Here is a 22,985-nt window from a genome sequence, read left to right as displayed (position 1 = left end):
CAGGCCGGGTGGGCGATCTCTGCCGCGGGGGAGGGGACACGCCGAGGGGCGCTCGCTGCGCAGGCCGCCGCCGCGCTGGGCCCCGCCCGCTCGCCCCCCGGCCGTGCCGCTCCCGAGCGGGGGGCGGGGGGGGGAGGCCTGCCCGCCGCGGGGCCGCCGCCTCCCCGCTCCCCTCCCGCCGGCCCCGGAGGAGCGGCCGGCGCTCCGCTTGCGGCCGTTTCCCTGGCAGCGGGGCGATGCGCGTGGCCAGGGCCCTTGACGCGGCGCTGTCGCTCGCCTGTGACGTGCGGCGTTGGCAGCCTATCCGCGTGGGCTTCGGTGGCACGGGCGCCTGCCCGGGAGCCGCCAGGCGAGCGCTGGCGGCAGGCAGGGAGCGGGGCAGCAGCGCGGGGGCCTTCCGCGGCGCGGTCGCCCCGGGGCGGCGGGTGCCTTTGAAAGCGGGCCTCCGCCCGAGGCCTCCTTCCCGAGGCGGGGCTCCCGCCGCCATGGCCCTGCCCTCCGTCCACAAGTGCCTCCAAGTGAGTGGGGCTCTCGGCGGCGCCGGCCCGCGGGGAAGCCTGCTGTCTGTCCGTCCGGGGCGAGCCCCGCGGAAGGCCCTTCCGGCCCGGCCCGGCCTGGAGAGAGCGCCCAGGAGCACCCGGGCACGGCGACTCTCGGCTCGGCCGGCTTTGCCTTTACTGACGGGGGCGGAGCTCACGCCTAGAGCAGCTTACCGTTGCTGATCTTCCTTCTCTTGACCGAATATCAGTCGACAGCATCAGTTTTACTTAATACCCTGTGGGTTAGGGTGTGATAGTTGCATTTGGTGCAGTTTGGGTGATACTGCTGGGCGAGGTTCAGCAAACGTGCGTGCAAGAAATTCTGCTAATGCGGCTGTAGTGTAGTCTTTCAGCTTCGGTGAGGTTAAGACAAAAATAAATACGAGCTTAGCTGCAGAGCTGATGTTTAGAGTGGAGAAGTATAACTGAAAACTTGTATGCTTTGTCCCTTTGTCATTTTTTTAAAAGTACAAAACCATTTTGCCTTATCATTTAGTAATGAATTACGAAGTTGCATTAGAATCCTTTTATATATATGTTAAAGCAGCTGTGTTTTAGTCAACTCTTCATAAAGTTTGAAGCCAATTATTTTTCCTGCTGTCTTTCTTTATATATTTATATAGTTCAAGATACATGTAGTGAAACTTTTGGGAGAGAATTTTAATCTGAAATGTTATCAGATCAATTCATACTTGATCTGAAAATGTTGTTTGATTTTTCTTCTTTAATTCTCTTTTCAGCTCAGTGATGAAAATGAACAGCTAGTCAAGAAGTTGAAAAAAATGCACATAAAAAATAAGGAGCTAGAAAAGAATCTGGGTCACATCCAAGAAAAACTGCATCTGCAGCAGTTAATGCATGACTATGTCACAAGCAGAGAGTAAGAATTGTCAAACATTACTTTTTGCATCAAAAGAAGTGCAATTATTTCAGGACTTGTACCTTGTTATTCTTCAGGTGAACTAGGCCTTATCTGTTCTGCATGTTTTGAGGGACTGTCTGTGAACAGGATGGCAGGGGTGCAGAATGCTGGAGGCGTGTGAAGGAACAAAGGATGGCTGGGGCAACTTAGACAAAATTCATTGTTGTAGTAAACCAATTTTAGTATCAATAAGTAATACCCCTGCTTAGGCAACATGCTGCCTCTGTCTAACTGCAAAGAGTTTTAGACTGTTTTGCCCACAAACGGTAGTAAGATGGTTAAATTGCATCAATACTGTTTCAAAGATTCGGAAACTGGGACCTTAGGACCTGAAAATCTGTAGCACTAGTGTTTTGAAGAGTGTCCTGCCAGGATTTAAATACCTGTTTGCAGAAAACTTCAAGTTTAAATTTGGTGTGCTTATGATCTTGCATGGAAACCTCTGTTGTCAAATCAAGCTGAAAAGTAATTTAGCCTTTTTCAGTTGCTTTGTTTGATCCAATTAAAAACGTAAAATCTGATTTTATTAAGCTGTTGTGTTTGTTTCAATTAAGTGTTCAGGTTCAAACAGAAACCCATTTGTGGCATAAGGGTGGATACAGCAAGGATCTTAATCTAGAGGGTGACAGTGTCAGGTGAGTTCTTGGAAACTGGTTCTTCACAGAATTAAACATTCTTCTCTGTGGGGTAGAATATGTTTTTTGTGATAAGTCAGTTGAATGTTTGTTTACTATTATGGAAGCTGCTTTAAGCCTTTGAAACAATGGAAAATCATTTTATTTACATTTTAAAAGGAAATACTACATCTTAGATTAATCTTGAAAATATCACTAAACAAAGAACAAAATGGGAAGAAACAAGTCTTTCACTTGAGGAAAATTGAATGAGCTAAGGAAGCTCCATGATGCGTGTGCACACACATGATCTTTTTTGTAGATTTTTAACCTAGAATTATGTAATTTCATTTTCTATTTTGTAGGAGTTTTATTAGCTCATTTTTATAGCTCAATTTTATATATCTATAAAGTTTATAGGCTAGTAGTGCTTTCAAAATAAGCCACACAAGTGATTCTACTTTTCAGTCTAATTGATTTTAGAAGTGAGCCACTACTTACTGTAGTTTGCCAGTTAATGCTAGAAATACTCTTGTAACTGCTTTTTTGATATAAAAGATACATTTTTATTTTAAGAAAATGTATATTGAAACATTTTAACAACTAGGCATGCTACATAAAATGTTGGTCTATGACTTAGTTTTAAAATAAATAGACTGCTCCATTCTTTCAAAGGCTGCTTTTTGTCCACTTACAGAAATGGGCGTGGATCTTGGAAAGACAGAGGCAGTCCCTACTGCTCTTGATTCAAACACCCTGTTTTTAGTGTTTCCTTTAGGTGGCTGTAGAAGGCCCATTTTTTTCTTTTTCTTTCTTTTCTTTACAAACCACCAGACTCTCTTTGTGAACTAATAGGAAGGCTGGGTGTCTAGCTCTGGGCTTGAATTGAGTACCTAGTTAGATGTTTATGTTGAAGAAGTCTGAGTTATTCTTTGAATCTAGTGCTGGACCTGCTGTGTATTAGGTTGCACATAGATAACCTGACTTGGCTTTTTTCCTGGCATCTGTTTGTGTGTTATTTTACAAAGCTGTTCTCTACTAGTGTCGCTCATCCTGCTTGTGGTGCGCAGTCATGACTTAGTATTAGTGCTGGCTCTTATTCGAATGCCTAATAAAATAAGGAAAACGTCTGCTCACGTTCATCGGTTACGTTATGGGCCTGATGTATGTAGAGTGAATGCTATGAAATACTGTAGGAAATTAGTGTAGCAGAACTCGATGCAAGATAATATCAAAGGGAAAGATGATATCCCAATTCTGTTTATTTTACATTGATTTTACGCCCTCATACTCATTTTCTGATAGATTTCATTCACTCATATCCTCATACCCACATACTCAGGAGCAATGAGATGCGTGTGTCCAAGTGATCTGGCCAGGGTTGCTTGTGTGCAACACGGAGAGCTGGGGACGCTGCCTCATGAGTCCTCATCATGGGTTCCTGATTGGTGGCAAGAAACTAGTTCCTGGACAAACATTTTTCTATCCTTTAGGAGTGGTCTTTTGCTATTCCTGTTGTGCCAACAGGGAGAGGAATGATATACGCGACATGCTGCAAACTCGTTGCCACCCTCGTGTTGCTAGGGTATAGGTCTTCCATCAACGAGTTAGTTGCACTGAGGTTTAATCACAGTGCGGCCATGTGGGCTGGACAAAACCAACAGGGTCCTCAGTCTGGCTGAGTGAAAGGGGTTCTTTGCCATCGATACAGACCATTCTTTTAACTCTCGCTTTGCTGTTTTTTTCTGGTGTTTCCGATTTCTGTGTTGCTGGTCACGCTTCATTCACACCCATCTTACGTGTTTCTGTTATGAGTCTCTACAGCACAGCTACAGTCCGAGTGATCTCTATGGGGCATCTGTAATACTTTTATCCTAAAGGATGCAGGTTTTGTTGGCTTTCATATTTTATTGCAATTTATGCATTTCTTCTGTTTTAGACTACTTCAGATGTATAATGATCTACAGAAACGTTACGTTAAAGAAATCAAAACAAACCAGGAGCAAAGTGAAGCAATTAAAAATCTCACTGTAAGTAGAATTTGTAGGAGATGGTATCAAATAGCCAAATGTAAGCTTTTAGTGAGACTGAAAAGCAATTGTTACTTTTGTAAAATGAGATCACGTTTTTCTTTTTATACTCATTTTTGTTTCCCATGCCGCTGAGATAACGGAAAGTAGTCTGTAGTTCCCTTTGAAAGTGAACTCTGTCACCGGTATGCCTGTAACTGAAAGCTGCTTCCCCTTTCCTTGCTTTTTTCTTGACTCACCTGCCTACTCCTCCTTCCAACTGTATGTGCATCTTCCAACCTCTCTTGCACCAGCCCTGATATTTTTCTGTATGTGTTATGAGCTGCTTTATTTCAGAAATCCAGCAGTAAGCTAACCAAATGAAGGCAAACAGTCTTCTGTCAGGTAGCAAGATCTGTTGGCTGGCTGTGCAAAGAGACTAGCGTCAAAACTGGAGCAAAGGCAGGGTTGTGTGGCCAGGAGTGGTTCAAGAAGCTTCAAGTGGGTATGGCCTCTTTAGGCATTGATCAAGCATTACAGCTGACCAGTCTAATTAATTTCCTCCTAGAAGTCTGGAACGTGTGCTTCATTTGTTTGTAAATTAATATTCATGATGATTTCGATTATATGTACTTTTTCTTAGAAGTTGGCAGTTGCTGCCATAAAAGTACGCTTTACTGTGCAGAAAGGTTTAGTGTCTTTGTGCGTGTACATTTATACTGCCTTGCGAGCATGTGCTCAGTAACAGACTTTTTTTAAAACACTTTAGATGTATGCAAAACTTCACTTGCTGTATTTTTTTCTCCTTTCAGACACTTTGGATGAATGTAGTTTTAAGTCAGCAATTGAAAGCTCTAGGTTTGCATTCAGGATATGTTTCCCAGTAGTATTCAGTCGAACTGTGTTTGTTCTATGCATTTTTAAAAAATTTTAGTTTCTCGACAGATTAAAATTCATGAGCTAGAGCATAATCTTCGAGAGCAGAGGAAAAGAATTGAGCAACTGGAATGTAAAAAGGTTTCTTGGAAAACTAGTGCTGTTTCTGGAAAAAGAAGTCGAACCCCAGAGGGAGAAATAACATCTCGCAGGGACATTTCTGAAAAGAAGGAATCCTGTTGCAATAAATATTTAGGTAATGGTATGGTTAATTCTGGTGATGTTCCTTCCCGTATGCCCATCAGAGAGGATGCATTTCATTTCTGATCGAGAGGCACACTCCAGGTTATTTCTTCTACTTCAACCAGCAGTATCTAAAATGTTTTTCATTTTTGAAAACCTGTTATGTAAAAATGGCATCTCGTAATCAATGTCCTATCTATGGATCCAGCCCTGCATTTGTTTGTGATGAAAATAAGTGTTTCCTGCTTTTCTCTTTTTCTGAAATTGGTATGTCAGTGTAATCATGGGTGGGAGTGCATGGCTGTGTTTAGTACTGTTTATTATTTATTCTAGGAAGCTGTATCTATGCAGATCTCTTGGAGATGTTTGCTGCTCCATTCTTTGGTTTTTAGACAGTGATACACAAAAGAACCTGTTTTTAGCCTTAAAGTGTGGGACAAACCCAGACAATACTGGTTTGGGCACGTTCTTCCTCATATAAGTAAATCCACAAGTTAAGGTGCAATCCTGTTCCACTTCAAAGTGCAAAAAAGAAATTGAAGAGGTCATATAATGTAGGCATAATTTTCAGGAAATGTGCTGTCAGCAAGGGCTAATGTGACCCTCTCGTAAGTCTGAAAAAGGTAATCAAGGCATGCGATGTGTGTTTTGTTGATTTTAAAGTAAATAATCCCACATTCTAAGAATCTGGCAGATTCAGATTATCCAACTGACAGATCCTGCTATCTTTCATAGTACCTGGGAGCGTGCTGGGCTGATTCTTAAGAATAAATCACTTTATGAAAAAGGTACTTTAAAAAGCTGAACCATAATTTTCTAATATCACAAAACGTAGGCAGCTCTTTAGCTGTAATATGATTCATATGAGGGGGAGGTTGACTGTAATGGTTGAAGTCTATATTTTTTATTTGAATATAGAGCTATTGTTGAAGGAGATTAAAAAGCTGAAGAAAGAAAATGAAAAGTTGTCTGCAGAAAGGAGAGCACTAAAAAATGAATTAGCCGGATTAGACAAGGTAATTTATTTTAGGACAAGTTTAAGAATAGGTGATGTTTGAAAAACTAACTTTTCTGCATGAACTGAAACTTATCCTTAGGCTGAACAGATGCTGTTATCAAGCAAAATACATTTAAAAAATCAATTTATAGCATTCTGAGAAAGAAATGGAAATGAATGGCTCCTTGAAACGTTAATGTCTTACAGTACTGCTTCCTAAGGAAGAGGAATAAAGCAATTTTAAATTTTTTGTTTGTTTTAAACAGCTGTGGATTTTTTTTTTTTTTTAATGTTTGGGCAATTTGGTTTCCTTCATGAGAGATTATTTGCCTCAGGTCGTTATGACATTAAAATTGTAACTGCTAGTAACAGTCTTAATTCCTTCCAACAGACATTTGCAGAGATAATAAAAATATTCTTTTGAATGATCACTTCTATTGCTTCATGATGGCAGTGAGAAGAAAACTATTTTCTCTTAAACTTAAACATATCAAAGTTATGCCTCTGACAGAACTCTAAGCTTAGGGAGGGCAGAGGGGAGGGCTTTGAGGTTTTAGTGATAGATTGATAGGTGTAGAAAGTGAAAGTGTGAAAATTTGGGAATTCTTGAAATGATGTGAGAAGATGAAGAGATCTTATCTAGCTATAGAGGCCTCAGTTTAATGTACTGACCTAACAGCAACAAACTTCTTCATGCTTATTCTTAACGTCTTGTATTGGATTTTTTTTTTTTTCCCCCCAAAAATCTGTTTTCTTCTCTTGCAGTCCTTTCCCACAAGCTAAATCAAGATGATGCTAGCTTTCATTACAGGGGTAACAGTAAAACACGGTGATAGTTCATTAGATGTGAAGCTTGTAGAGCACTGAGCCAGGGTGAATTCTAGATCCCTGTGTTTGGAAGTTGGGGACAACTTGTGGCTGAAAGTTTCATCTTTCAGAAAAGAAGTATGTAAATCTGAGGTTATGGCTTTTTATCAATGAAAATTTTATTTCTAAATCAGAAAATTTATTTCTATGAAGCTGAATTCATCTCCTAGTTGAATTAGGTATAGCTAGAACTACTTCCTAACTTACGCACTCTGGGATAGTGTAAGTACTAAAGGATTAATATGAGAAAGTGAAACCACATAGGCTGACATGGAGTAGGTTCAACAGGACTTGGCTTTTATGGCTTTCTTATTGGAGTGTCTCTTTACATTCTGTGTAGCCTTACATACTGCTCTTTTTCATTCCCTCCTTTGTTGTAAATTGCTTTTATCTGAGCCAGTTGAACCTGTTGGATACTGTTACCTGTTTTAGGCTCTGTCAAATTTAATGCAGCATAAATCTTATCCTTTTGAATATGAAAATCCAACTTTTTAACGTAGTATAGTCATAAATAATAGATCCTATTCTGAAATAGGACATTCATTAACAAAATGGAGTTGTGCTTAAAGTTCTAAATGGATACTGGCAATTTACAAAGCAGTTAAGGTCTAAAAATATTTTATATCTTTCTAGGTCTAAATATGGTATCCATTTCTCCATCTTAAACTCTTCAGTATTGTCTTCCTCCAATGCTAACATGATCCACCTTAGTTTACTCCCCTCATCTCTCTCCTTGCTTGTTGTCCCTTTTTTTTAATCTTGCAACTTTCAGATCTTCAAAGTTAGCGGTGTGTCACCTGCTACTGGCTGACTTCAGCACGTATAGCTGTATTTCTGCACAGATGAGTTATTCCCTTGTCATTTTGTACTGTCATTTTGTAGCTTTCTGATAAATCAATGTTTTTTCCTTCTCTTAATTAATCTTTCCTATTATTAGTCTGTATTTCAGGCTTTAACGTAACTTGAATTCTGCTTGCATTGTGTGTTCAGGGCAAAGTTTTAAATTATTATGTAAGGCTATAGTTAATTTCTGTATCTTGCTGTAGCTGTGTTGGCATAACTCAACCATGTATTAATAAAAATATAGAAAGTGTCTTTGAACTTGGGAACAACTGAAATGCTGACTAGCTCTTATTGAGAATGTCTGTGAAAGAAACTTTAAGGTGAATGTTTTTGGGTTTTTCTAGGATTTCTTTGAAGAGGTAGAAGACCTAAAGCACGCTGTACAGGAATCTGTGAAACTGAATAATCAGTATGAAAAGTGCTTGAAACAAATCAGTGTAATGTACGGACTTCCTTTTACAGCACATTTGTAACTACTGATTAATTTCATGGCAAGTAGATTTTCCACATATTTTTTTATACTTATTGCAACATTTAAACCTGCTATGGCTTATGTAGTACCACATTTTGATAATATTATGGATTCAATAATATGATCTCAGTATGACAAGCTGCTCTGAAATGTTTTTGTATTTTGTGCCTTTGATTTTTGTTTATACGGTTTTTAAATAAACTGTGGTCTGTATAACTTCAACTAAGTTTCAAAACCTCTCTCTTTCACACTTGTAAAATACATTCATTGCAGGAGTGGTTGTGGGTGTTTATGGGAATGTGATAAAATCTTTGTATTTTAATTTGAAGAATTTCCCAATTTATCCTTTTCTGTAAACTATATAAAATCAAAGTAGATCTGTAGATTTGGCAGTCTTTATGAATTTCAGCCCTAAGGATGTGCCAATGCAGGTAGAAATTAATTCTATCATGAAATTATTACAAAGGGATTTCTGAAAAGAAAAATGCTAAATCCCCTCTTGGACTTTTTCTTTAATCACAATAATAAGTTAAATTTGTGGATGAAGGAAGGATTTAGGGTTTAGAATGGGAAAGGGCGTGTTCAGAAAGATGGGTCAGAGAGTTGTCGTGCAGTACCGAAACAAGAATTGATCAGAAGCTCTCATTTGACTGAGGAGTGAGGTATTTGAAGAGCTCTGATATTTGAAGTGCTGAGAGGAGAACCTGGAGTGCAGAGGGTCACAGTTCACGAGGTAGAAACGCCACGCTGCTTCAGAGAGAGGGCGAGCGCTTGGAATGGTAAGAGACAACTCCCAGTTGCCAGTGTACCTTGCAGAAGGGAAACCTTGTGAGATTTGAACCTGAACTTGTTTGTAACTACACTTCACAGAAGTTTAACATAGTTACATTATAGAACTATATTTATCTGGAAGTTGTAAATCTGTACCTTTGTGACATTGCGATGGGAGAATTGAGTGAAAACTTTATCACGAGGTTAGAAACACTAAGCTTGTTTGTAACCTAATACAGCTTCTTTAGCTTAATAAAAATACTTGCATGCTCATTAGGGATAGGACTAGGAGTAGCATTAGGACTCTTGTATCCCACTTTGTTTGTTAGGACAGTTTTATGTAGTTGTAAATTAATAAATAAATTGGCCTCAAAGTGTATGAGGTGTTTGGAGTTACATATTCACCAAGTAAGAGAGAGGGTAAAGCTCCAGAACGAATTGCTTCCAGGTCTGGCTATAGGCCGTTGTATCAGGTTTCCCTTGTTTCATTCTTGGCTTGCTTGTAAATGAAAGCTGGGTAATGTTCTGAACAGAGGTGGAAAAGGGAAGGAGGAGAGGAGTGATGCAAGTCTGCGTTGCCAGTAAACTTGATGGATGAAAATGGGAAGAACAGCATGTATGATGGAAGTATTTTAAGTGCAAAAATGTATCTCGTATTTGTTAGTAAGCAAAATAAACACGAATGCTGGAGAAGGAAAGCATCAAACTATTTTTGTTCTTTTGGAGCACTAGTCACTTGAGCTTTTTTTTTCCACAGTTTTGTGGTATAAAGTTATACTTCTAGCATGTTTAAACTTTGGTGACATTATTAAATGAATCAGTAATTGTCCTCGTCCACAGGCTGGTTTTTAAACGTTGTGCAGAATGGTTCTTAAAACATAGATGAGGAAAAGTTCAAGGTTATTTCTCCCCTGCCTAAAGAATGTATGCATTGACTGAATACAAAATTGTCGTGACTAGCAGAATTTTGCTGTTAGCCAGCTACTGAAGATCAGTTTTCCATGATAGAGTATGTTCTCTGCCCAAACAATTGAAAACAATTAATACGGTCAAAATATTAATGTCACCTTTATGATGAGCTTTTAAAACTTCTAAAAATCAGTTTTGCATCAGGCCACTCCTGTATATTTAGATGAAGAAACAGTGAGAAATCTTTCGGTCTTTTCTCGTAACTGAGATCCTCGAGCTCTAGCAAGATACTAGATTCTAGTCTAATCTTAATACTCAGCCGTGCAAGGAGGAGCAGTAGCCAGGTGTTGCACAGCGACATGCTGAACCGCAGCTCCATCTTGCAGCGTGCCTGCGGCCTGACAGCGTTATTTTTGACCTTGCCGTCACGTGCGAGAGGATGTTGGGTCTCCGGTCCTCGGGTACCCGTATGTGAGGCTGGGATTACTCCTGCACGTGCCCCGTTTCCGGTTAAACGGCTTTTCCTTTGGTGCGCAGCCAGGGTCCCGAGCAAACAGCTGGGGTGGGAGCAGGTGGCGGGTGGCAGAGTGAGGTAGGCAGGGATTTCTGGCAGCCGGCAGTAGCAGTTGTCTTTCAGCTCATTCCCCATCACTGGCTTTCTGTGATTTTTTTTTTTTCTTTTTTTTCCCCCCTTTCCTCTTTTTTTCTTTCACTATCAGGAAAGCTGGGAATGTAGGGTGCAGATGGGAGACCTCTGGCATCTGCCAAATTTGCAGCAGAACTACCAAAATAGTACCAGCTAGCAGCAGAAATGCCGGGACGGGGAATGTGGGTAGAAATGACCGGCTCTGTGGTTTTGATTGTGTCAGTTGCCGCTTGTGACTTTTGAAAATGGCAGTTTTGCTGTGAAGATATTTTTCATTTCTACTAATTGCAGGTTTAGGGGGTTTTCTTGCATTTGATGGGATCGTTTTACTTCTGAAGATCTGACTTTTTCTTTTTTTTTTCCTTTTTTTTCCCCCCTCCTGTTTCTCACTGATCTGTAACACTGGCTTTTTGCTGCAGCTCTGTAGCTGTTTGGACAGCTTCCGAAGAAATTTGATGTGTGAAAAATAATGTAATGAAAAGCTTCTAGAGAATGCGTAGATATTGATAGCAAAATGACAGGTTTTATTTGTTTTAAGCTTTGCGTAGGTTGTGAATAAGAAGAGTCATAAAGTTTTTTGGTTTTATAGTAATTTTTTTTTTTTTTTTTGACATGCCTAATGCAAGTTAAACAACTTACTGGCATTTTCTGTTCAAATTAGTACTATTTTTGTTGGAAGAGGAGACTATCTAGGACTAGCAAAGTCTGCTTCCGAATTCTGGGGTAGGTGCAGTTTGTGCAGGATAAGGCCATATGAATTTGTGTACTTAGGTAAGAATTTCCCTGTCTTTTGTCCTTGTCGCTATGTCTGTTGAACAGACATTTCTGCTTTAATCTTGCCTTGTTGTGAGATCTACAAACAAGATCTCGTTGATTTTTATTGCTAGTTAAAGCGCAGATGAGATTAATATTAAACAAGTTAATCAGCCTTTATGTGTAGTTCCTCCGTATTGTGAAATTGTGACGTCTGGCCAGCGGCTTTCTCCTGCTAAACGAAGTTTAGATAGAACTGAATTGCATGCAATTAAGTATTAGTCATGCTAACGTTAAATAATGCATATTAGAAATGCTACACGATGCAGACTAATGGTTCTTTGTCTTGTACTTTGTAGTGGTGATATGGGAAGCTCGTGTTTGAAAATAAGTGGCTATTATCAAATAGAGGTTTTAGTTGGAAAAATAAGATAATAATCACATGTCAGTTTTCGATTTCCATGAGACATCAATCAGATGGGCTAGGGAACAGGGCAGTAAAGCAATTTAACTTTTGTTCTGTGTTCTGCATGTAACCGAGACCAGGATTTTAGAAAAGATCCACTAATTTTGCGTGGTTCTCTAATTTTGTCCTAGTGTTCCTAATATTTGGGGTCTAAATATTCAAAGGTACTAAGTATTCACAGCTCTAGTCAGGTTTAGTCAATTCAGAGGAACACTGGCTGCTAATCGCCGTCTGAGCACTGTGTTCTGTAACTGCTGACATCCTGGATATTAGTCCTATGTTAGAACTTCTCTACTGTAGAAAGAAAAACTGCAATCCTCTTCTCGGGCAGGGACAAGACTTTTCTTTGTGGATTTCTCTAGAAGTTTGTTCATGAGCATGTGAAGTAACATCTTCATAGCTCGCCTGGAGTCCCTTTTACTGTGACCACGCTACACTGTTTGCTTTTATAAAGTGGGTCTCTGAGACAGGCAGTACTCTCCAGACTGAAACTCTGAGAGGTGGTGCGTGGAACCTGAGTGATTTTACTTGAAAGTAAGGCTAGTATCCCTGTCCTCTCAGGTGGGATACTTGTTTCATGTGGGCACTGCTTACACTGGAAAAGTGTTTCTGCCAAGGACTGTAGAAGAAACAGAACTGGGAAAGTGTGGGTCTTTCCTCCTTACACCAGGAATAACGAGTTTCTGTTAAATGCCTGTAAACAAGTGAGACAATCAATGAGCCCTGTTACAATTGTGGCTTATCAGAGGGAAGACATTTGTTTTGGATTAGCCTTTAAAATGGCAGAAAAGAATATTGTAGTTTCAAAAGGGGTAAGTTCGTTCCCTGTTTGGGTTACAAACTGTCCAAGGTGGAAGAAATCAGTAAATATAGTTTGGTTTACCAGCTTAGGCTCATTTTCCCACATTTCTCTCCAGCTGTAGCGCAGCTTCTGTTTCCGAGGCTTAGATGTTTCTTGTTTTCCCCATGTTAGAAATGAAGCAGTGTTAGTTAACTAGTCATGTATCTGTGCCTGTGTTCCTGGAAAGCTCCGGTAAACTCATTCTGGGATAGTAAATTGCTTTTGGTTCTTGGGGATTATTACAACAAGCCGTATTAAAGGTGGTAATTGCATTGATTTGGCATAGTCATGTTATGTGACTTGTGCCAGAAGGTGGTTGCACGTGGTGGTGCAGTGGCCAGGACGATGTGGATCCTAATGGATTTTTTTTTTTTTTTTGCTGCTATTCAAGCTAAGCTCTGTCTTTACCTACCTTTGACCCCTACTCATTGTGTTTTCACTGTATAGTTTTAAAAAAAGCATCATGCACCAAGATCCTGGCTGGCTTTGAACTGGTTGCCTTGGTCCTGGTGGGAGAGAGGGTGCAGTTCTCTGCTCAGCGGCATGGCCGTCTGGGTACCTGAAGGAGAAGACCAACTCTGCTTTTTAGGTCAATTACACATTTCCAAAATTTTCAGGGTGACAAGAAGCTAACGCTGTAGGCCTTACATGGTAGCTTTTCATAGGGAACGCTGGCTTAATGTATTTTGTATTTTCTCCACAGGGACTGTGTACCGATACGAAGCCCAACGTGATCCTTTGACTAGCCCCGACCGTTTTCACCTGAGAGAGGAGAACTGAGCCATTGGAAGAGAGTCTTACGCTGGTACTGCAATGCTGAGTTCTAGATCGACCACTGTGAAGCATCTTCTTTTGAAGAAGAGGCTCTGTTTCCTGCTGAAACTTGTGTGCTTTGTCAGCTCAGTGTTAATATTTTGTGAATTTTTAATTTATTATGTGGTAATTTTTCAATGTCGATGGCCAGAAGTGAAAGGTGGAGCTCACATGGGTAAAAAAGAGACTTCAACTTCAGTCTTAAAGGCCATCATTTTAGCTGATACTCACCTACTTGGTGAAATCAGAGGACATTGGCTGGATAAGCTAAGAAGGTAATAATTAATTTTTTGGAAAAATCTCTACCCTAGTTTTAGAGTTTTTAATAGTAGCTAATGAGACAGATGTTTAAAACCAATGTTGTGGTACTTGTAAGAAGCGTGCATGCTGCCTCTGACTTGCCGATCTGGATCTGTGCTGGATAATGAGCCAGTGTTGAAAGGTTAATGAATGGGACTTACTGAGGCAGTGCCATCTTGAATGTTCAGGTAGTATGTGGGTGGAGATGCCTGAGCATTTTCGATGGGTCGGATAGTATTTTCCAGTATGTAACTATTTCATGGAATGCCTTAAAAATGAGCCAGATAACTTGGATGTCCCAATAGTTAATACCTTTAATTGCAGAGATAAGGAGGCTGGTAGAAGTTTGTCTCTGTAGTAGAAAAATCAGAGGCAAAATCACATTTAAAACCAAAGATAAGCCAATTCTATGCTTGCAAAACCATGTTTCTTTTAGTCCAAAAGAAGAAAAAGCAGAATGCTGAAAGAAAGTACTAATTCTACCATGATATGAACATTATAAACTTTTGCTGCAGAAACAATAGCATAATAAAGCATGTGCAATAATTCACTCTTCTAATTACTTGCTGTTAAATGGAATTGTAATGAAAAATAAACAAGCTGGTATTACTTCTTGCATGAGTTGGTTCTGATTGTATTGTGGTGGAATTACCCACCAGGTAAGAAGCACCTACTGTACTTACACCTGATTTCTGAGCATTTAATTTGAATTTCATCTTAGCACGTTCAATGTGTAGGAGCCACCTGCCCGTTCCTGCCAGGCTGTGGTTGTGTATTCAGAGTTGAGGATCCAGAAGCGAGGCAGTGATGACGGGGTATGTATTTTCCTTTCAGGGAATGGCAAATGGAGAGATCTTTCCAAAGTGCCTTATGGTTGCTGCAGCCAGAGATTGTTTTTATTCTGGGAGATGTCTTTGATGAAGGAAAATGGAGCTCACCTCAGGTATGACATCAACAGCTCTCTTATTTCAAAAAATGAGGATTTCTTGAAGGAAATGGATTGCAGAAGAAAGCAGACTAGGTATGCAAGGCTTTGCTTAATATTAATATAGCTGCCCTACTGGTAGAATTTCTAGTGGTTTAGATATGAGTTGAACTGTTGTGATTCTCCTTCATTTTTGCTAGTATCATGGTGCTTTTACCTCTCATATAAAACTTATAAAATGTAAATATCTCACTGAGTGTGTGGTTCTGTATTATATACTAGTGGTCCCCTTTGATACTGGCGAACAGCATTAATTTCTCCGTTTATTTTTTTCATGCAGGCGTGGGCAGATGATGTCAGGAGATTTCGGAGAATGTTTAAGTATCCAGTTTCTACTGAGCTAGTGGTTATCGTTGGGAATCATGACATCGGATTTCATTATGAGTAAGTCTTTTCAGTGAAAGGAGCACGCAAGTGCCAAGAACGACACGTCGGCGTGCATGCAGTAACTGGTTTTGTGTCTGAGTGACCTCTTGTGTGTTTATATGGAAAGTTTTTGATCACAACCAAATTAGAAGGGATTGTAATTTAGAGCAAGATCTTACAAGGTATCCATCTGTGCACGATGCACCCCGAGAATACATTTTAGAACAGTGTTCAGGCTACTTTTGTGCTTCTCTGAGCATATGTGAAGTCGTTCCGAGCTGGTCTTTCTGCATTGGCAGAGAAGTCTTGAAGCTGCTTTTCTTTGTGTTGGGCCCCTCGTATGAGCATGTTCCCTTTCCCGTTGTCTCAGCATAGAATAAGTGCCCTCGCTCTGCTGTACTGCTGTAGGCTGGCTGTGCTTACGCTGATGTGACTGGGGCAGAGTAGATGATGGATGTCGGAGCATTCTCCTGAGTTTGCTGAATGAATATGTGATCTAGATAATGGAGCAGCAAGCTCCACAAATGGTCTGCAAACTGTAAAGAAGCTGTGTCAGATGATTTACAACGCCAATTTCTTACCTCGGTTGTATTTTTGCTCTGTGACGCAGAATGACTACTTACAAGGTAAACCGATTTGAAAAGGTTTTCAACTTTTCTTCAGGAAAGCTAATAACTCGAAAAGGAATAAAGTGAGTATATTTAATTTTTTTCCAATGTTTAGAGTAGTGATTACTGAGCTAGCAGACCCGAGTGATGAAAACTGAGAACTGGAAGTGGAATTTCTAATGAAATAGTACGGGAATGCTTAACTTAGCCTTTTTTTTTTTTTTTTTTTTTTAAACTTTGTATCTAGCTTGTGATAGGTTAAACATCAAACACTTTGTACGAACCTGTAGTTCGATACGGAGCGGAAGCTGTACTTTGAGCTAGGTGAATTGTAACAATTTCCTTTTAAATGGAAAAGTACTGTGGAGTCGGAATCAAATTCTCTCGTTTGCCTTTTTACTTCCTTGCAGCTGGTAATGACCCATGGCTGTAAACATAACAGAAAGAACAGGATTCAGTAAAGAAACACAAACAAACCCCCTCTGTGCTTACAAGTTAAAAGAGTTTCATTAGTTCTAATAACTTCTTTAGTCTGCAGAACTTTTACCTCTTGTTTGAGGAATTTGGGAACATAGCAGTTGCTTGTCCACGGTTTTTCCACAGGGTGGGGTAATAATGCACAAGCTGGTTTTGGCTTAGAGTAGACCTTGTTACAGAGCTTCTTCTCACAGTTGTGTGGCCGGGGCTGCAGCTGTCTGCCCTGCGCCCCTTTTCGTTACTCTTAGATACCACGCAGGAACCCGACGAGGGAAAGCAGTGGGTTTGTGGAAAGGCATTTGGCTTTAAACCTCAGATACGTGAAGGGAAGACCCATTGCCACTCTGCATTTGGTGACTGTGCCATCAAGTTATAATCGCTCATGCAAATGTAAAATTCAAACCCAGTTTGCACTGGTTCCCTTAACTAAGCAAACATTAAAAATATTCTGAACAGGTCTAGAAATGGTGGCTCTCTTTTAGGAAGATCTATCAGCTTCATGAGTGCTCAGTATAACGCTATTGTTCATCGTGCAGGTGTGGGGTCCTCTAGATGTGTATTATTTCAGCTGTTTTAAAAAAGTAATTATTAAGCAGTATCTCCATGTCCCCTTCGATAAAACAGCACAGCAGAATTCTTGCGTGCAGTTGCGGTCTAGCATCATATTCATTAACTGAAATGAGCTGCTTTATTAATGAAACGTTCCCAGACAGATGATAAACTATTTTATAACAAATCTGTGGTATAAAAGCAGCTTAATCTGATAAAAGAGAATTAAATTTTTGTTTTGTTTTGTTTTGACGGGTATCTCTTAAGTGGAGGCAGTCAGCTCATTTATGTCTGTAAAACATACTGAACTGAACTGGGAATGTATCCATCTCTTGAGTCCTGAATGAGTGACTAAACAGGTATGGATCTTGTGGCAGAAGTTCAAAGTTGATTTGAGATCTACAGGGAAATCGTTTTCTATTTACAAGTAAAATCCTGTTTTCTGTGTGAGAGACCGCAAAGTACGAAACTAAGTTTGTTGAGGGTAGCCAGCCAAATGCAGCGCTGTTTTGCTTTTCAGTTGTTCTGAAGAAACTGAATGTCTAAAATTATGATGTCTGAGGTCTAAAATGTGTGTGGGGAGAGAAGCAAGTTCTCCTTTCCCTCAGAATTCAGCTTAGCGGGCTTCTAACATTCCACTCTAATACCACTTAAGTATCATCTGTTATAATATAAAAAAAAAATCTTGAGGTGTAAACATGAAGCCTAGCGTAGGGTATATTGTGCAACTGAGTAACAACTGATTATAAAGCAGCCTACCAGGTAGAGAAACGGCCACAGTATGGATACTCAAAAGGGGATTTATAGCACGTGATTTTGGAAGCTGTTACGTTCTGCCGTTTTGCTGAGCTGTGTCCAACTGTGGAACGCTTGCATTTTGTAAAATAAAGTTTATCCCAGACACGTGCACGAATAGCAGATGCTTTCCTGTCCTCCCCACTTCCCTTCTCGTTGCCCACTCCCTGGTATTTTCCAGCTTTGTCATAGTGAACAGCGTGGCCATGGAGGGCGATGGCTGTGCTGTCTGCCGTACCTCAGAGGCAAAGCTTGTGGCGCTTTCTCACAAACTGAATTGCTCCCAGCAGGTAAGAGTTTATTAAAGCTCTGATTACAGCCAGCAACTCGGCTGCTGCAGTGGGAATACCGATACTGCAGCAATAGTCAGGATATAACTAAGACTCTCCTGAAAAAAATCTGCTTCCAATTCATACTGCAACTTGTTAGCAAATCTTTCTTCTCCCCATTTGCCTTTTATCAGTTTTACTTAACTATTATTAACTGCGTTGCTCGGTGTTAATGGTGTTAACTTCCTTGTCAGTGCTGCCAACAGAGGGTGTAATTTCCTCTGTTCCAAGGAATGGCAGGAGTTCTGTCGCCTTCCCTTTGGCCTAAGGTACATAATAATCCCTGCGGTTGTATTTCTGCATATCGTTCTGGTTTATATCCTTCAAGCTAACCTATTCTTTTAGTTTTCCGATTCTACTGGAGTCCTGTCTTGATAGCCTAGTAATGTTTTAACTGTAGTATTTTTTCATCAAATCCAATTGCTGCTTATATTTCATGCCTCTTCCCTTCTTCATAGGCCGGCTGGATGCGTGGTAGGCAGCATGACTGACTGGGCTGGCAGTCAATCAGGAAACCAGCTCCCAGTGGAAAAATTGCTAGACTCTAACTGCTCGCTCTCTCGGGCTGCCCTAAATCTCTTTTGCCTTGTTTGCGCAGTGAGATTCTGCTGTTGCTTTCTGCAGTCAGAAAGAGCGCGACCGTATTTACAGCATATACAGAAAGGGGAATTAAAGCGTTTCGCCTTCCATCCACAGCAGAGGCTCTTAAAAATTTATACAGTGGACAGTATTTAAACACCGTACTCTGAGCTGATACTGCTTTTCGCAAAAACCAAAACAACAAAAATCCCCCAACCCCTCCAAACCTAGCTATTGTTTAATTCCCTTCCTCACCCCTACGGTACACAGAGGTGAAGACAAATAACGTATGGATTGATTTTATTCACAGAAACCGAATCATTCCAACAAAAGGTGTAGCGATGTGGAAAAGCTTCCAGCTTCAGAACCCATCCTTTTACAGGTGTGTTAGAGGTGGGGTGAGGCAACACGTTGACATGTTTTTAGTGTGTTTCTTACTGTTCCAGAAAGGCTGGATCGTTAACAACTGATCCTTGCTTTGAATGTCTCCCAGCATTACCCGCTCTATCGGAAAAGCGATGCTGGATGCAGTGGAGAAGATTCTGCTCCTCCAGAGGAGAAGAACATCCTGTTTAAAGAAAAGTACGATGTGCTGTCTCAAGAAGCATCGCAAAAGGTTTGCTATATTAGGACCTTGCGTATCGGTGGGTGGGTGGGAGGGGGACACGAGCGTAGATATATATAGATTAAAAAATTTTGGAAAGGATGTTAGCTGAGACAAACAGACCGCAGCTGCTCCCGCTTTAATGGGGCTTTTGAGAAGCTGCTTGTTAGAGGTGCTCCCCTGAGGATCATCGCGATCAGGGCCTCGATTCTGCTGGGCTTCCCAGGCACAGGCCCTAAGTCCCGGCGCTCTTAAGCCTGCTGCGGTGCTGTTACCTCCAGTTCAGCATTTTGTACTTTAGGTACTGGGTAGATTATTGACAAACCTCGTAGAAAGCCGCTGTTTTCCAACACTTTGAAAAGACTGCTTTTGCTGAATTAGTAATGACCAGAAAATGTGAAGTCAAATATTCCCTAAAAATTCAGTGGTCAATATCTTTCCTTCTGCATAAGTGTCTTCACTCGAGATTGGCAGTACAAGATTCTCCCTTAGACAAGAAAAAAGCATTGTTTTACTAAACCCAAGGTTTTTCTATTTGTGATGTTAACAGCATGCTATTGCCTTTGTTCTTCTGATCTGTATGGCCAAAACAAAAAAAAAAAAAGTCCAGCATTTGGGACGAGGGCCAGATGGGTATGATTAATATTACACTATTAACACGTTTTATTGGAAAACAGAAGTTTACACAAAACACTTTGTAAGAATGTTAGAATTGCCATCGTTTCACTCTGTTAGAAGAAGAAGGGTTTAAGCTCAATTTCTTTTTAGTTATGACTTAATTTTTGTGCTTTACCATTTTGTGTTCTAGCTGATATGGTGGTTTCATCCCCGTTTGATTCTCAGTGGGCATACACATAGTGCTTGTGAAGTGCTGCACGCTGGGAAAATTCCAGAAATCAGCGTCCCGTCATTCAGTTGGCGGAATAGAAACAACCCTAGTTTCATCATGGTAAGTTTTAATTTTTTTATTTTTGTCAGATAACTTTCATAAATAAATCAACATGGCAGTCAGCTATATTTTAAAACTGATTCTACCTGTAAAAACAAAAAATAAAAAAATTGCCTACCCACCCGACCCACTCAGTACACTGCATCCACTTTATAAAGTACATCTGTGGGAGCCACATGTTCCGTGTGGTAGAAAGCAATGCTGTTAAAGATCTAATTAGTATCTGGGTACAAGCATCGAACATTTTCTTATAAAGAGGGTGCATTGTAAACTATTGACTTGTAAAAATAATCAGTATTGTGCACTGAACAGTAGAAGGACTAGTTTGGCTTGGTTGATTTACCAACTATGAAAACAAGACCGTATCCAGCTCAAACTCTTGCATGGTGATCATGGTTTTCGAACTTGTGCATTAACCACTTCACACAGTGAAAACATTCGTCACATGCCAACAGTCTGCCTCCTCGCTTCCAATTCACATTTTATACAGTGTGTTGGTTATGCTCTCGCAGGCAGTTCCAGTGCTCAGTATAGCCTTAGAGGTAAATCAATTAGTTTCCCAGTTCAAAAATAAAACAGAACTCCTAGAAACTCGGAGTAAGAAGCAAAACCTACGATCTGTTTACGGAGTAGTCTGTGACTTGGGGGGGGGGGGGGGGGGGGGGGGGGGGAATCTCGCATGTATTTTTACTGCTGTTGTGTTTAGGCTGCTCAATACACAGATAACCCCGAACTTTTAAATTCATTTTATGCAACGGTTAATATTTCTTGTTGAAAGTAGTTCTGTTTATTCCATATTCCTGAGAGTAGCTGCCTTCAAACTACACATGCTCTCTGCACACGCCAGACAGTGCATCTTCACTGCAAAACAAGAGGTTGGCTAATTAAAGTTGCATCGTCTTCGCTACTGTTTTAACTCGGCCTCCATCCGTTGTTGTAAACTTTAATTTGAACTGCAAAGTCAAGCCAAAACCCAATGAAGTTCCTTGTTGTTGAAGTTCATGTTCGTAATTTGGATTAGCCAACGTGTTTTTTGCAGCATGTACTGGGTAGGAGGAGGACTCGGGGGGAGGAAGGGGCACATTCACAAAACCTAACTTTAGCCTGGGAAGGCTTCTTCCGGGTGGATTTACAGCAGCTAAAGTTAGGCTTCTCTTGAAGGCAGATCAGATGAGGAGCCCAGCTCTCTATTTACGCTAGATGGACTATAGGGAAGATTGGCCTCTGGGCTAACGTTGGCCTGGTGAATGTTCCAGGTAGTGCCCAGCACCGCAAGGTACGGACTCTTCAGCCCCGTGGAGAAGGCACTGGTACTAGGAAACTGGCCCCAACCCTTGCCACCCAAGGCGGAATTTAGAAATCGGAGATTTGACAGCCGTGGTGTTACTCCTGATTCAGAACCCACTGTAACAGCAAAGTGACAGTCTTCATTTCTTTTCCAGGGCAGCATAACACCAACTGACTTCTCCCTCCAAAAATGCTTCCTTCCGTATGAGAGCAGAGTCTTTACTATATACTGTGCAGCAGGTGCTCTGCTTGTAATCCTGATACTAGCTCATTTTCAGCTTCTCACGCCACCATTTTATTTTGCTCAGCGTTTAATCAGTAAGCATAAAGCAGTATGAAGAGCCAGACATCTGCATTCAGTCACTGAAATACCAAAGCTGAGAACAGTCAAACATCAGACTATATTCATGCCAGCAAATGACCTAATTTGATTGCTAGTCTGAAGGCAGGTTGCATTTACACATACCATAGAAGTCCTATACAGCTGATATGACTACTACAGGATAAATAATTAACTGAAATGAACGTTTCATGCTGTACAAAAATACTGTATTCTACAATCAAATGAGTCCTTTTCCTGCTATAATTTCTGTATCAAATATGTATATTAAAAGTGTAACTGTACATTATGTAAATCCTATAGCCTCATCACTTATCTGCACTAGTGTCTCACCCTGGTGGAGGCTCAGTCCTGCAAACTGGAAACGTTTCTCTGTTTTATTGCTGCATGGCCCTTCTAATGTCGTACTTCTGTTTGTTAGGGTCAGGCAGAAACTAGATACATCAGCACTGCGGATTTCCGTAACCTTTTTAGGATGCCATATGTAAGGGACTGTGGTTCGGGACAAGAAATCTTCCAGTTCCTGACACATTAAATTGTTTGCTGACTACAATTTGCAGTTATCGTCTACCAGACAACAATGGGAAGAAGCTCGTGGATCCAGTTTGCTGATACGCACTTGAAACCTGCTTAAAAAAAAATTAGGGTGACACCTCAAGCTGCTGTTTTTAAAAAGATGTGCTATGATGAGCTTAAAAAAAGAGGGCCCTATTGCATCCCAGAGATCTGTGTGGTGAGGGGCCCTCCGGTTGCCGATCTTCTGCAAGAAGGAAGGTCAAATACAGCTGCAGTAACATTATCCTATGCCTCGGCCCCCCGGTCTGCGGACAGATAGGGATAGGAATGCGCGTTATTTTAGATGCCTGCAGGGCTGCCAAGTTCTGGTAACTTATCATAGAGTCACATTTTGACCTGCGCGAGCTCGTCCGTGGGGAGGCGGAGGCCGCCGGCCAGCGCGCCGCAGAGCTGGGCCACCGGCCCCTGCCTGGAGGGCAGCGCGGAGAACGTAACATCTGAGCTCGGCGTCTTCGCGTGCTGTGCGTGAGGGAAGAGGCGACAGACCTACTGCTTCTCCCCACCCGCCCCAGAAAAACCAGAGGGACTGTTTCGCACCGGGACCAGTTTTCCTGCTGACGTTCCTGCAGAGGCTGGGAGCTCTAGCCTGAACTCCTGGCCTGGGGCTTGTTTTTAAAGAAAAGATTTATCTTTTGTTACTCGCTCCGTTACTTTCTTTGG

The 22,985-nt window shown here is 41.0% G+C and overlaps 2 protein-coding genes across 3 annotated transcripts in view; both read left to right on the top strand.

Annotated features, from left to right (window-relative positions):
- Positions 1–21,747, top strand: part of MPPE1 (metallophosphoesterase 1) — a gene marked incomplete at its 3' end in the record, with an annotated part of 31,309 nt that extends 9,562 nt beyond the window's left edge. The window contains exons 2-10 of one of the 2 annotated variants that reach the window (XM_082328406.1): positions 13,472–13,856; positions 14,716–14,824; positions 15,147–15,250; positions 15,843–15,923; positions 17,843–17,951; positions 18,880–18,951; positions 19,063–19,185; positions 19,982–20,122; positions 21,565–21,747. In XM_082328406.1, coding sequence (XP_082184532.1) covers positions 13,582–13,856; positions 14,716–14,824; positions 15,147–15,250; positions 15,843–15,923; positions 17,843–17,951; positions 18,880–18,951; positions 19,063–19,185; positions 19,982–20,122; positions 21,565–21,747 — 1,197 coding nt within the window. In that variant the 5' untranslated portion in view covers positions 13,472–13,581. Of the gene's footprint in view, positions 1–13,471; positions 13,857–14,715; positions 14,825–15,146; positions 15,251–15,842; positions 15,924–17,842; positions 17,952–18,879; positions 18,952–19,062; positions 19,186–19,981; positions 20,123–21,378 lie in introns of both variants that reach the window. The other variant, XM_082328407.1, reaches the window with a different exon arrangement.
- Positions 442–8,563, top strand: LOC309598161 (uncharacterized protein). The gene is made up of 7 exons (XM_082328431.1): positions 442–518; positions 1,280–1,419; positions 2,016–2,096; positions 4,015–4,105; positions 5,030–5,216; positions 6,122–6,219; positions 8,255–8,563. The coding sequence occupies exons 1-7, from the start codon at positions 486–488 to the stop codon at positions 8,381–8,383; spliced, it is 759 nt and encodes a 252-aa protein (XP_082184557.1). The 5' UTR covers positions 442–485; the 3' UTR covers positions 8,384–8,563.
- Positions 21,748–22,985: the final 1,238 nt, after the last annotated feature.

This window comes from Platalea leucorodia, assembly GCF_965183815.1.
Source record: "Platalea leucorodia genome assembly, chromosome: 1".
Lineage (NCBI taxonomy): Eukaryota > Metazoa > Chordata > Aves > Pelecaniformes > Threskiornithidae > Platalea > Platalea leucorodia.
The sequence above is the reverse complement of the archived record's forward strand: the minus strand, read 5'-3'. Positions and strand labels throughout refer to the sequence as shown.

Bases quoted from the DNA above. Each gene is read 5' to 3' on its own strand.
- LOC309598161 (XM_082328431.1), top strand. From the start codon at position 486: ATGGCCCTGCCCTCCGTCCACAAGTGCCTCCAA. The intron at 5,217-6,121 runs GTAATGGTATGG...ATTTGAATATAG, and splicing joins CTGTTGCAATAAATATTTAG to AGCTATTGTTGAAGGAGATT. The intron at 6,220-8,254 runs GTAATTTATTTT...GGGTTTTTCTAG, and splicing joins AATTAGCCGGATTAGACAAG to GATTTCTTTGAAGAGGTAGA.